Raw genomic sequence first — 13,528 nt, 5'->3', positions numbered from 1 at the left:
AGGTGCATGCCACCACACCCAGCTAAGTTTTTGCATTTTTTGTAGAGACGGTTGGTTTTGCCATTGCCCAGGCTGCTCTTGAACTGCCTGCCTCGTCCCATCGAAGTGCTGAGATTACAGGCGTGAGCCACTGCAGCCTCCTCTCCCGCAACCTGCAGCCTGGGAAGCAGAGCCTACCACAGCAACCAAAAGCAGGCTCTTGGAGGAAGGGAGGGTATTACAGAAGTTTTATGGTTGGTGGATTGGCTAGACACACATATTTAACAGGTTATGGGGGGCTATTAATATTCATGAGGGGCAGTCACACAATAGTGGTACGTAAACATGTATGTCACATGCATTCTGTGTTCACTTTGTGGTGGAGACTTAACATTAAAATACAGCAAAATTAGTCTTTCTATGTCAAAAGGTGAAACAAAGGACATAGAGGCACCCTGTGTGCAGCCTCCATGGACTGGCCAGAACCAGTCTGTGGGCAGTGGTCACTTATCAGGAGGGAAGGCTGATCAGTTGTCATGTGGAAACTGCAAGAGGGGAGGGGAGTCTGGCTGTGACGCTAGGTGGAGTGAGCTAGGTGAAGTCAGCCAAGGAGTGAGTCTTCTGTTCTTTGTTTTCCATGGGTTTCTGTTTAACTCAGTGGAAAAAGTCCAATGGCAGTTAGCAAGGGAGGGAATATAATGAGGTGTGAATGATCTCTCATCTTGTCATGGTTGGGAAACTTAGTTTTTAAGGTTTCTGGGGTCTCCTTGGCCTGTTCAGTTGGTGGAGGAGCTAAGGATTTTATTTTTATTTCACAATAAAATGAATGAATTAAACATTTAGTGTAAGTCCAATGTTTTATTTCCTACAAAGTTAACTAACATTTTTTCTCTACTACATAGCACTCATACAAATGATTTCTCTTTCTTACATGCACACGCACATTCTGTTTCACTAATTGTTGAACACAACTAATATTTTATCAGATTTGAGTAATTATTCAAGAATTACATCATTACAGTGAATTATAATGTTTCTGAAAACAGTAAGCAGAAAAGATGATTAGTAAATGTTAGCATAAAATGAAATGAAATGTGAAAGTGGCTGATATCTGGGTGCCTAAGGACCTTGTCTCACAGAGTTCTCGAAGTCAGCAGCCAGTCTCAGGGCCCGCTCATAGTACTCCAGGGCTTCATTCATATTTCCTTCCAATTTGTAGACGAACCCAAGGAGGCTCAAGCTTTCCAGATCTAATGCCTTTCTCCGAAGTTTCCTTAAAACCAATTTCTTCAAAGAATTGATACTTTTATCCCTTGCTAATGATGCCTGTTCTATTTTTATAGCTTTTAAATAATGGATAATTGCATTGACGTCAGATTTCTTTTGAAATTCCTGAAACCGACCATAGTGGAAATGTATGTCTTGCATTGTTTCTTCTACCACTGGTTTCATGCATAACATTTTTCGAAAACTCTCTTCAGCTTTTCTGTGATTGCCTGCTTCTATATACATTCTTGCCAGGTCTAGATGAGCCACCTCAAATGTGGGCTTTTTTTCCACTGCAGATTCAAAATGAAATATGGCTGATCTTATCATTTTGTCTAGCTTTTCTCTGTTCTGCCCTCTAGGCTGCCCTTTTGTAGCCTCCTTGATTTGGATCATTTGTGCCTTGTAGCAAAGCCCTATCTGGTGATGCAGTAAGACAGAAGTGGGTGTTTCCTGCAAGGCCTTTTCTAATAACTCAAGAGCTTTATCCACAGAGCCTTTTCTTCGGTAAAACTTGGCTGCATATCGAAAGACATAGGTCTGTGAGGACATGTTGGCTAGAGCTTCTTCAATGTACTTTTCTCCTTCAGCTTCCTGTCCTTCATCCTGAAGCTTCAGGGCAAGGAGAACCTTCATATATCCATTGTCCGGATTTAAACGGACAGCCTGCCTTAGGGGAAGCAAAGAAAATGGTATGTGATTTTTTGTGGCTAATTTAAAGCCATCCAGGCGATAGGCAGAGATCGCATACCCAGCGCTGGATTCAGGGTTTTCAGGGTCCACTTCAAGCACCTTTTCAAAGCAGGCCTTGGCCCGTTCATAATTCTTTCCTCCACACTTCAGCAAGGCCCATCCTTCCTCACAGTCTATTTCTGGACACTCCATTCTATAGCGGAAGGGATTTGAAAGCTTCTTGCAAATGTTCTCCACCTTGTCCAGGTAAGTCTGGGCTTCTGCCAGTCTGCCCATGTGGTAATACATCCAGGCAAAGTTGCCCCAGGTCACCAGACTCCTCACATTTGCTTGGTTGTCATGTTCTTCCTGCATTAAGTTTTCAGCTTCTTTTAAGCTCTTCAGGGCTTCCTCATTCTGGCCTTTCAGGTGTTTCACATAGGCTAGTAGGTTGTGTATTCCCACATTGTATTTGGTGTCTAGGAATTCAATCTGATCCAAGACTCTGTTTTCTAAATCAGGCATTTCATCGTCATCAATGGATAACTCCCATGTAAAGTGACATCTCAATTGCTCCAGACTATCCTTGACCTGATGATCATCACCATTTGTACTGTAAAAACAAAAACAGATTTTCTTTGTTAGGTGAGGAACAGCTAAAAGAAAAAAGTCAGATAAAATACCTTGTATTTTAGTGCTTATCCTTGAAAGGATCAACTTACTTAGGTTTCATTAAAGTTAATGTATTTTTAAGTTATTCATGGACTGTTGATATTGTTTGCTTGGCTTCATATGCTGGCTAGAGCAATTTCCAGCCAAGTAACTATTCTGTACTTATGAGTCCTATTTGTAGAATGGAGATAATGATAGTATTTATCACACTGGGTTTGGTGAGGATTAATAAACTTATATGTGTCAAGCACTTAGAGCATATTATATGCTATATAAGAGTTTCTTATTTTAATATTAAGATAATTAGGACAGAGGTCAGTTAGAAATGCAGAACCTTAGGAAACATTGACTTTAGGACCTTACTCTGCATGTAATGCAACAAATTAAGACCACATGAAACAGATAATATTTGACCAGGGTTTTTTTTTTTTCATTTTTTTTTTTACTTGGAAATAATTACAGATTCACGGAAAGTTGCAAAGACAGTACAGAGATCCAGTGTATCCTTCACCCACTTTCTCCAATGATTATATCTTACACAACTATAATACAGTAGTTCAAAACTAGAAAATTGACATTGGTACAACAATGCTTTTGTATAGTGCTATGTCATTTTTTTCACGTGAGCCTATGAGACCACCACTTTGATAAAGAAACGAAACTCCTCTTCACTACCACATCTCCCTCATATTACCCCTTTATGGTCACATCTGTCACCTCCTCACCTGTACTCCCCTAACCCTTGGTAACCACTAATTTGTTCTTCATCTCTGTAATTTTGTCATTTCAAGAATGTCATATAGGCTGGGTGCGGTGGCTCACACCTGTAATCCCAGAACTTTGGGAGGCCGAGGCAGGTGGATCATTTGAGGTCAGGAGTTTGAGACCAGCTGACCAACATGGTGAAATCCTGTCTCTACTAAAAATACAAAAAAAAAATTAGGTGGGCATGGTGGTGCATGCCTGTAGTCCCAGCTATTTGGGAGGCTGAGGCAGGAGAATCGCTTGAGTCTGAGAGGCAGAGGTTGCAGTGAGCTGAGATCGCGCCACTGCACTCTGGCCTAGGTAACAGAGAGAAACTCAGTCTCAAAAAAAAAAAAAAAGTCATCTAAATGGAGACCTTCATATAAAAGGATAGTTCAATATACAAAAATTAATCAATGTAATATACCACATTAACAGAATGAAGGGAAAAAATACATGACCATCTCAATTGATGCAGGAAAAGCATTTGACAAAATTCAACACCCTTTATGAAAAAAACAACAGACTACAGACTACTAATACAGGGGAACTATCTCAGCACAATTAAAGCCATATATGAAAAACCTATAGCTAGTATCATATTCAATGGTGAAAAAGGGAAAGCTTTTCCTCCACGATCAGGAATGAGGTAAGATGCTCCTTTCACCAGTTCTATTCAACATGGTACTGGAAATTCTAGTCAGAGCAATTAGGAATGAAAAAGAAATACAAGACATCCAAGTTGGAAAGGAAGAAGTAAGATTATCTCTGTTCACAAATGGCATAATTTTATATGTAGAAAATTCTAAGGATTCTACACATTAACAAATACATTCAGCAAAATTGCAGGATACAAAATCTACATGAAAAATCAGTCATATTTCTATATAGTAACAATTTAAAAATCCCAAAAGGAAATTAAGAAAACAATCCCATTTACAATAGCATCAAAAAGAATATAATATTTAGCAATAAACTTAACCTAGGAGGCAAAAGACTTGTACACTGGAAACTGTAAGACTGCTGAAAGAAATTAAAGAAGCAATAAATAAATAGAAGGACATCCTTTGTTCGTGGATTAGAAGACATAATATTAAGATGTCAATACTACCCAAAGTGATCTACAAATTCAATGCAATCTTAATAAAAATCCCAATGACATTTTTTGCAGAAATAGAAAAATTCAACCTAAAATTCATATGAAATGTCAAGGGATCTCAAATAGCCAAAGCAATTTTGAAAAAGAAGAACAAAGTTGGATGTCTCACACTTTCTGATTTCAAAACTTACTACACAGCTACAGTAATCACAATATTACAGCATTGGTATAAAGACAGATGTATAGACCAGTGAAATAGAATAGAAAGCCCTGAAAAAAACCCTTACTTATCTGACTGTATTAGTTAGCTCAGACTGTCATAACTCAATATAACAGAGTGGGTGTCTTAAACAACAGAAATTTATTTTCTTACAGTTCTCGAGGCTAGAAGTCCTAGATGAAGGTGACAACCAATTTGGTTCCTGGCAAGGAATTTCTTCCAGGATTGCAGATGGCTCCTTCTTGCTGCATCCTTAAGTGGCCTTTCCTCAGTGGCACAGAGAGAGAGAGAGTGAGCTTTGGTGTCTAAGGACACCCGCTCTGTTGGATTAAGGCCTCACTCTTACAATTTTATTTAACCTTTATTACCTCTTTTTAGACTCTATCTCCAAACAACAGTTCACCATAAGAGGGTTAAGGCTTCAACTTAAGAATTTGGGGCAGGGGTGGGTGGGAAGTGCACAATTCAGTCCATAACAATGGTGGAATGATTTTCAATAAGAATGACAAGACCATCTAATGGGGAAAGGATGGTCTTTTCAACAAATGGTGTGGGAAAGCTGGATATATGATGAAAAAGGGTAAAGTTGGACCCTTACTTTATGCCATATACAAAAATTAACTCAAAATGGATGAAAGACCTAAATGTAAGACCTAAAATTATAAAACTCAGAAGAAAGGAAAAAGCTTTGTAACATTGGATTTGGCAATTGGCAGTGATTCATTAGATATGATACCAAAATCACAGGCAATAACAGTAAAAATAATTAAGCTGGACTCACCAAAATTAAAAACTTTTATGCATGGAAGGATACTATCAACAGAGTGATAAGACAAATCACAGAATGAAGGAAAATATTTGCAAATCTGGTACCTGATAGGGGATTAATATACAGAATAGATAAAGAACCTCTACAACTCAGCAACAAAAAACAAACAACTGATTAAGAAATGGGCAAAGGACTTAAATAGACATTTCCCAAAAGAAAATATACAAATGGCCAATAAACATATGCAAAGATGCTCAATATCACTAATCATTAGTGAAATGCAAATAAAAACCACAATGAGATACCACTTCATGTCTGTTAGGTTGGCTATTATTTAAAAAAAAAGCAGGATATAACAATTATTGGTGAGAATCTAGAGAAATGTGCACTGCTAGTAGGAATGTAAAAGGGGGCAAGTGCTGTGAAAAATGGTATGGTAATTCCTCAGAAAAATTAACCATAGAATTACCATTTGATCCAGCAATTCCACTGTTGGTTTTATACCCAAAAAGAAGTGAAAGCAGAGACTCAAGCAGATTATTTATTTGTCCATATTCATAGCAGCATTATTCACATAGCAAAAGGTAGGAGCAACTTAACTGTCCATTGATGGATGAATGGATAAACAAAATGTGGTATATACATACAATGGAATATTCAGCCTTAAAAAAGAAAAGACATTCTGATACATGTTACAACATGGATAAACTTTGAAGGTATTATGTTAAGTGAAATAAGCCAGTCACAAAAGGACAATATTGTATGATTCAATTTATATAAGCCACCTAGAGTAGGCACATTCATAAAGACAGAAAGTAAAATAGTGATTAACAGGGACTAGGGTGCCGGGTCTGTCCCACAGACCCTGGCTGATGGATGAAATGAGTACTCAGACACAGGTATGCAGTGTAAGAGCAGCTAGGTGACTGCCTGGCTCTAGCGGCCAGAGAACATCCCCGAGAAGCTGGAGCTGCTTACTTTTATTCAGTGCAGGCACAATGCCGAAAACCTGGAGCCAACACAACCTGTAGGGAATTAACATTTATTGTTCCCCTTTCAGGGAACATCACGCATGTGGATGATCAAAGGTCAGTTCCTGGTCAACATAAATAAACAAGCCTGTTTAAGATACATTCCCCCACACTCCCTTGTACCTACTCCTTGCCCTCTGCCTCAGAGTTATAGAACAGCTGCCTTCAGCTGTTCTCCCCCAGGGCTCTGCAGAACCTTCTGACCTTTCAGAAGGCTTGCATTCTTTCCCTATAGTTTTTCCCATCACTCTGACTGATCCTCCACACTGGGGGAGGAGGGAATAGGAAATTATTGTTTAATGAGTACAGAATTTCAGTTTAGGAAGATGAAAAATTTCTGGAGATGGATGGTGGTCATGGTTGCACAATAAAGTGAATGTATTTAATGTCATAGAACTGTACACTTAAAAATGGTTAAAATGGTGGATTTTATGTTATATATGTTTTACCATAATAAAACAATTTATGATTTATTTATGGCAAAGGTACTCCAAACAAAGTAAACAGAAAAATAACAAAAACGTGGAAAATGTTTGTAATACAGAGAAGATTCTCATCTGTAATATACAAAGTGTTTTTGTAAATTGGTATAGTTCAACAGACCACTGGAAATCTATGTGAATAGATAATTTGTAGAAGAGCAAATATAAATGGCCAATAAATATGAAAAAAAAATGCTCTGGATCAAGACAATGACTCATGCCTATAATCTTAGCACTTTGGGAGGCCAAGGCAGGAGATTTGCTTGAGGCCAGAAGTTTAAGATCAGTCTGGGCAACATAGTAAGACCCTGTCTCTATAAAAAGAAAAAAGATGCCCTAAGCCTCTAGCCATTAGAGAAATGCAAATTAAAGAAGCAATAATTTATAACTTTATTCCACTCAGATTGGCAAGAGTTTAAATGGATGAGGACACAATTTCTGAAGCCATGTATTATTATGGCCTTCAAGATCAATCTGATGACAGCCATGAAAATTGATAGTAATTAAAATTAAAATTTTAATTTTAAAATCGTAATTAAAATTAAAATTTTAATTTTAAAATCAAAATTAAAATTTTAATTTTAAAATCAAAATTAAAATTTTAATTTTAAAATCAAAATTAAAATTTTAATTTTAAAATCAAAATTAAAATTAATGGTAGTCATTAAAATTACATTTCCTTCAACAAAGTAATCCCACTCCTCAGAATCTATCTCCCAGAAAAAAATAGCCAGTACATAAGGATGTATACTCAAGAATATTCATTACCAACACTGTATATATTAGCAACAAACTGGAAATATTAATAGGGAATGGTTAGATAAAGGTATATCTATACCATAGAATATTATGTAGCCACTAGACTACATGAATTAGATCAAAACTAGTTGAGTTTGATGGACTTTCATAATATGAGTTTGATGGACTTTCATATATATCAAGAAAAGTGAATTGTAAAGAAGTGTCCAAAACACGACCCTATTTTATAAAGAACCAAATCCTTATATATTTGTACGTATGTGATTACTCATGCATGGAGAAATATATGTAAGTATACTTACAGCTCATCAACAAAAAGATAAGCAACCCAATTTAAAAATGGGCAAAGGACTTGAGTAGACAATTCTCCAAAGAAGAATCACAAAGGACTAGCAAACAAATGAAAAGATGCTCAACATCATTAGCCACTAGAAAAATGCTAACCCAAACCATGAGCTATCACTTCTCACCCAGTAAGTTGGCTACAATAATAATTTTAGAAAAGGAGAATAGGTGAACAAGTATTGACAAGTGCTATGGTTTGGATACAGTTTGATTGTCCCCACCAAATCTCCTACGGAAATTTGATCTCTAGTGTCACAATTTTGGAGGTAGGGTCTAGTGGGATGTGTTTGCATCACAGAGGTAGGTCTCTCATGAATGACCTGGTGCCATTCTAGTAGTAGTGAGTGAATTCTCATTCTTGTGAGACTGGATTGGTTCTTGGGGGAATGGATTAATCCTTTGAGAATGGGTTGTTATAATGTGAGGATGCCCCCTGGGTTTAGACCCTCTTTGTATGTGCTTCCCCTTTGACCTTCTCCAGTGTATTTTGACACAGCACCAAAGCCCTCACCAGAAGCTGAGAAGATGCCAGCACCATACTTCTTGTATGGGCTGTGGAACTGTGAGCTAAATAAACCTTTTTTCTTTAGAAATTGCCCAGCCTTAGAAATTGTTGCTTATTCTTCTATAGCAACACAAAAAGGACTAAGGCAATAAGGATGTGGAGAAATTGAAACCCTCATACATTGCTGGTGGGAATGTAAAATGATGCAGCTGCTGTGGAAAACAATGTGGTGGTTCCTCAATAAGTTAAACATAATATTACCATATGACACATTCCTGGGTATACATTCCTGGATGTTCCACATCTGGATATATACTTAAGATACTTAAAAACAGGTGTTCAAATAAAAACTTGCACACAGATGTTGATAGCAGCACTATTCATAATGGCCAAAAAATGGAAACAACCCAAATGTTCACCAACTGATAGATAAAAAAATGTAATATATCCATAAAGTGGAATATTATGTAGCCATAAAAAGGAATGAAGTACTGATACATGACACAACATGGATAAACCTTGACAACACTACACTAAATGAAAAAAACTGATCCAAAAGGTCACTGTTGTATTTTTTTTTTTTTCCTAATTTTGTCTTGAGGTCTCTCCTGTGAGAGTGGCTACAATCTACAGCCCTGCCTTGAAAGAGCTTCAGGGTATTTGGTCATGGATATTTACAATGTGCCTTTCTTGAGATACTTCTTTATTTTGATGAACAGCCTAATGCCTAAGCGTCTGATCTATGTCTAGGTGTCCCCTTTTATAGGAAACTTGTTTATATCGGGCAGATGCCCTTGTGGCTCTTGCCTGACCTGTGTTTAGTTTACTTCTACTGAGACAGCCACTCTCTCGGAAAGCCATGACCAGTAAAGAAGAGTTGGAGTGTGTTGGTCAGGTGAAATACAAAGGAGGCAATGAAAAAAATAGTATGTGAAATAACAGAAGCAGCTTATTACTTACAGATCCAGAGAGAAGAGGGTAATATGCCTTGCAGGGCCAATGGGAAAAGGGGAGCCATTGAGGACATGCCTGCTCAACCAGCGAGTGGGGAATGTGGGCCCAAGCCTTTATGGGAGGCCAGGGTGTTACCTAGGTGGGTTTCCTACAGAGAGTTCTATTTGGTGGGTTTAGAGCAAGCAGGTGCAAGTTTTGCCAAGGGGTCATGCTGTGACCGAGAGGTGGTCACTGCAGCACATCTGTCTGGTCCATGTGGGGTGGGGGTGGGGTCAGTGGGGGCAAGTCAAATAGGTCATACCCTGCTATGCTATAGGGAAGTGGTCACCAGGAGGTAGTTATATAAAGCAGATATCTGGATCAATCACATTGAGGAACTGGAAAAAGGTGGAGAACTAGAAATTGTCTCAAGGGTGACTGAGCCCTGCTTCTGGAATGAGAAAGTCCAACTTAATATTCAAAAAGGGATGCTTAGGAAATATAAAATTATAAAAATTCAATATAGCCACATAGTATGTGTTTCCATTTATATGAAATATCCACAATAGGCAAATCCATAGAGACAGAAAGCAGATTAACAGTTGCTGGGGCCTGGGGAAAGAGGCAAGTAGGGAGTGACTGCTTAATGGCTATGCAGTTTCTCCACATAGCGAGAAAAATGTTCTTGAACTAGATAGTGATGATGATTGCACAGTAGTATCATGAATATACTAAATACTACTAAATTGTATACTTTAATTAAAATGATAAATTTTATTTTACATGTATTTTATCACAATAAAAAATCACATTGCTAACCTGAATAAAATTCTACAAATTATATATGTATATATTTTTTTCCTGTAGTACATGTTGACATAAACATAAAAGCAGGAAAACATAAAAGCAAATGAGTTTGCCATCTGAAATAATCAGATGAGCCCCCACTGACACCCTTTGGGAAACATTGATTTAAAGGTTTAATGAAATATCATTGAATGTAGAGATCCTGATCCATATCTCAAAGCTACCACTTATTGTCTGTGTGATCTTAACATTTCTAAATCTAAGATTACTTATTGTAAAATCAGGATCATACAGCCATGCACTGCATAATGATATTTTAGTCTACAAAGGACCACTTATTTGGCGGTGGTCCTATAAGATTTTAATGCCACATTTTTGCTGTACTATTTCTATGTTTAAATATGTTTAGATAAACAAATACTTGCCATTGTATTGCAGTTGCCTACAGTATTCAGTACAGTAACATGCTGCACAGGTTTATAGCCTAGGTGTGTAGTAGGCTATACCGTCTAGGTTTGATGTTTGCATAATGATGAAATTGCCTAACAGCTACATTTCTCAGAGTGTATCCCCATTGTTACACGATGCATGACTGTGTAAGTACCTGCCTTATAAGTATCTTTTGAGAATTAAATGGAATAATTTACATAACACTTTTAGAAGCCAGGCTGTCACTTAATACGAATTCAGGAAGTGATAACTACCTTTATAACATTTAATATTATTATTATTTTAATTATCAGAACCAACTCCATCTGTTTACAGAGGAGGGTTCATCATAGGCCTGTAATGTGCATTTTCTGGAATTTTTACCTCTTCAAAATTTTGCCAACTGGAGCACTGAGGGGAAAATTTACAAATCAGTATTAAGTAATGGATTTTTTGTTTGTTTGTTTGTTTGTTTTTGAGACGGAATCTCGCTCTGTTGCCCAGGCTGGAGTGCAGTGGTACAATCTCAGCTCACTGCAACTTACGCCTCCCAGGTTCAAGTGATTCTCCTGCCTCAGCCTCCCAAGTAGCTGGGACTACAGGCATGTGCCACCATGCCCAAATTTTTGTATTTTTAGTAGAGATGGGGTTTCACCATGTTGGCCAGGATGGTCTCCAACTCCTGACCTCAGGCCATCTGCTCACCTTGGCCTCCCAAAGTGCTGGGATTACAAGCATGAGCCCCCTTGCCCGGCCTAAGTAATGGTTTTTAAATCAGCTGAGAAATTCCCACATTAGGCCCTTTAGGTAAGGAAGACACGGATCTTCCCAAGCAGATGTGGATCATCTTCAGTCAAGGATGTACCAAGAGCCTGGATTTTCCAGGGAGGAGGCAATCTGTTTATCTTAAGCTCAGCCTGATTGCGAAAACCTGTTGTAAGAGGCCAGCAGTGCAGAAAGTGAGACCAGAAGCCTATGGAGGAAGGCTGTGAGCTTTTCCTACCACATCTCCACTGTATTACCCACAAGACATCAGAGAGGCTGCAAGACTGAGGCTTTCACATTCTTGTGGGTCCTGCTTTTTCTCTGTGGTAAAGAACCTGCAGAAAGCAATGCCTCTACTCAGACAAGCTGTCCATTCCTTCCCCAGATCAGACAGAAGTGAATCTGATGGGAAAGAATCTCTCAGATTGGGATCATTTTCTCCCTTCCTGCAAAACCCTTTTCCCATTTCCCTCCCCTTCTTTGGGCTATAGCATGAGGTAAGCTTCCTCAAGTTCATGCTAACAAACATAAAAATGCATTAAACAATTTATGTATGTGTGAACGTGCACACACATGCATGCACACATTCAGTCCATAAGCAGATACTCGAATTGAGGAATTAGAAAACCTGACCTCACTGAGATCTAACCTGTTGAAATAGTATTTAATTACCATTTTTTCAAAAACTTTAGACATTATGGCAGAGGAGCAAAGAAATCCTTACCTCATGGTTGCTGTAAATTAGGCAGCCGTTCTGCAGGGTTTTGCTTAGCCAGGCTCCTCTGAGATCTGGCTATTCTGTCTTGTGGATTTTCAGTTACGTTTAAACCCCAAGACAGTGTTATATAAGGGAGCTAAATAGCAGCCAATGGTGTAAGCTGTGGGTGTGTCCTTGCAAGTTGGAAACCTAGGGAAACCGAAAGGGGAAAGTGAAACTAAAGCTAGCTGAATTCCTGCTGACGGGGCGGGGCGGGGGGGGGAAATGAAACTTTGTTTCTATTTTAAAACAGATAAACTGCAGACCTGCAACCATAGATGTTTCTAGTGCTGCAGAAACCCAATGACTGGCCAGCATTTGGAACGAGATTCGCGTCCTCCCTAAAGAACATCAGTCCATTGCTGCCTATTGTGGCAGTTGGTGGCTGGATTCTGGATGAATACACAGAAAACGGAGAATTGAAGGAGATAGCTCTATTTTCAGTTTCTATATTTAGAAGGAACCTACTATCAAATATAAAAATCTACTCTTAATTAATTGAGTAACAAGGCTTTTGTTTGCTTGTTGCTTTTTGGTTGCTTACTTTTGGTTTCAGCTTGACGGAAATAAGCAACCAATCTGGTTTAGGAATGAAGGAAAGAGGCCAATACCTGGAAAGCCTTCTAACCCCTGATGACTTAGGCAGGAGGTAAAAGCAAGGAGGTATGGTTTGAAATAGAGAGCCCTCTATTGCTCCATCATGGACACTGTCATTCTGAATCAAATTCCAGTACAACCTCCACTACAGTTCATGGAATTTGAGTTTAAATAGTTAGCAACTACCTGGCACATAGAAGCATGCAAATAAGTGGTAACTATTATTATTATTATTTTCAGTCATCAAGTTAAAAATAATGATTCTTGGCTGGGTGCGGTGGCTCATGCCTGTAATCCCAGCACTTTGGGAGGCCAAGGTGGGCGGATGACAAGGTCAGGAGATGGAGACCATCGTGGCCAACATGGTGAAACCCCCTCTCTACTAAAATACAAAAAATTAGCTGGGCGTGGTGGTGCGCACCTGTAGTCCCACCTACTCGAGAGGCTGAGGCAGGGGAATTGCTGGAACCTGGGAGGCAGAGGTTGCAGTGAGCCGAGATCGCACCACTGTACTCCAGTCTGGCGACAGAGCGAGACTCCGTCTAAAAAAATTAATAAATAAAAAATAAAAAATTGTTGTCCAGGTGCATTGGCTCAGGCCTGTAAGTCCCAGTATTTTGGAAGGCAAGGTGGGAGGATCACTTGAGCCCAGGAATTGTAGACCAGCCTGGACAACATAGGGAGACCCCAACTCTAC

The 13,528-nt window shown here is 38.7% G+C and overlaps 1 protein-coding gene across 2 annotated transcripts; it reads right to left on the bottom strand.

Moving 5' to 3' along the window:
• Positions 1–816: 816 nt before the first annotated feature.
• On the bottom strand, positions 817–12,373 carry IFIT1 (interferon induced protein with tetratricopeptide repeats 1). Of its 2 annotated transcripts, XM_009458875.3 has the most exons (3): positions 12,202–12,309; positions 4,806–4,914; positions 818–2,530 (listed from the first exon to the last, which is right to left on the bottom strand). In XM_009458875.3, the coding sequence occupies exon 3, from the start codon at positions 2,440–2,442 to the stop codon at positions 1,099–1,101; it is 1,344 nt and encodes a 447-aa protein (XP_009457150.1). In that variant the 5' UTR covers positions 2,443–2,530; positions 4,806–4,914; positions 12,202–12,309; the 3' UTR covers positions 818–1,098. The 2 variants fall into 2 exon arrangements, with proteins under 2 accessions (NP_001192276.1, XP_009457150.1); NM_001205347.1 differs by lacking the exon at positions 4,806–4,914 and having other exon boundaries at positions 817–2,530; positions 12,202–12,373.
• Positions 12,374–13,528: the final 1,155 nt, after the last annotated feature.

The sequence above is a fragment of the Pan troglodytes genome, chromosome 8, assembly GCF_028858775.2.
Source record: "Pan troglodytes isolate AG18354 chromosome 8, NHGRI_mPanTro3-v2.0_pri, whole genome shotgun sequence".
NCBI classification, from domain to species: Eukaryota; Metazoa; Chordata; class Mammalia; order Primates; family Hominidae; genus Pan; species Pan troglodytes.
This window is presented reverse-complemented; position numbering and strand designations above follow the sequence as displayed.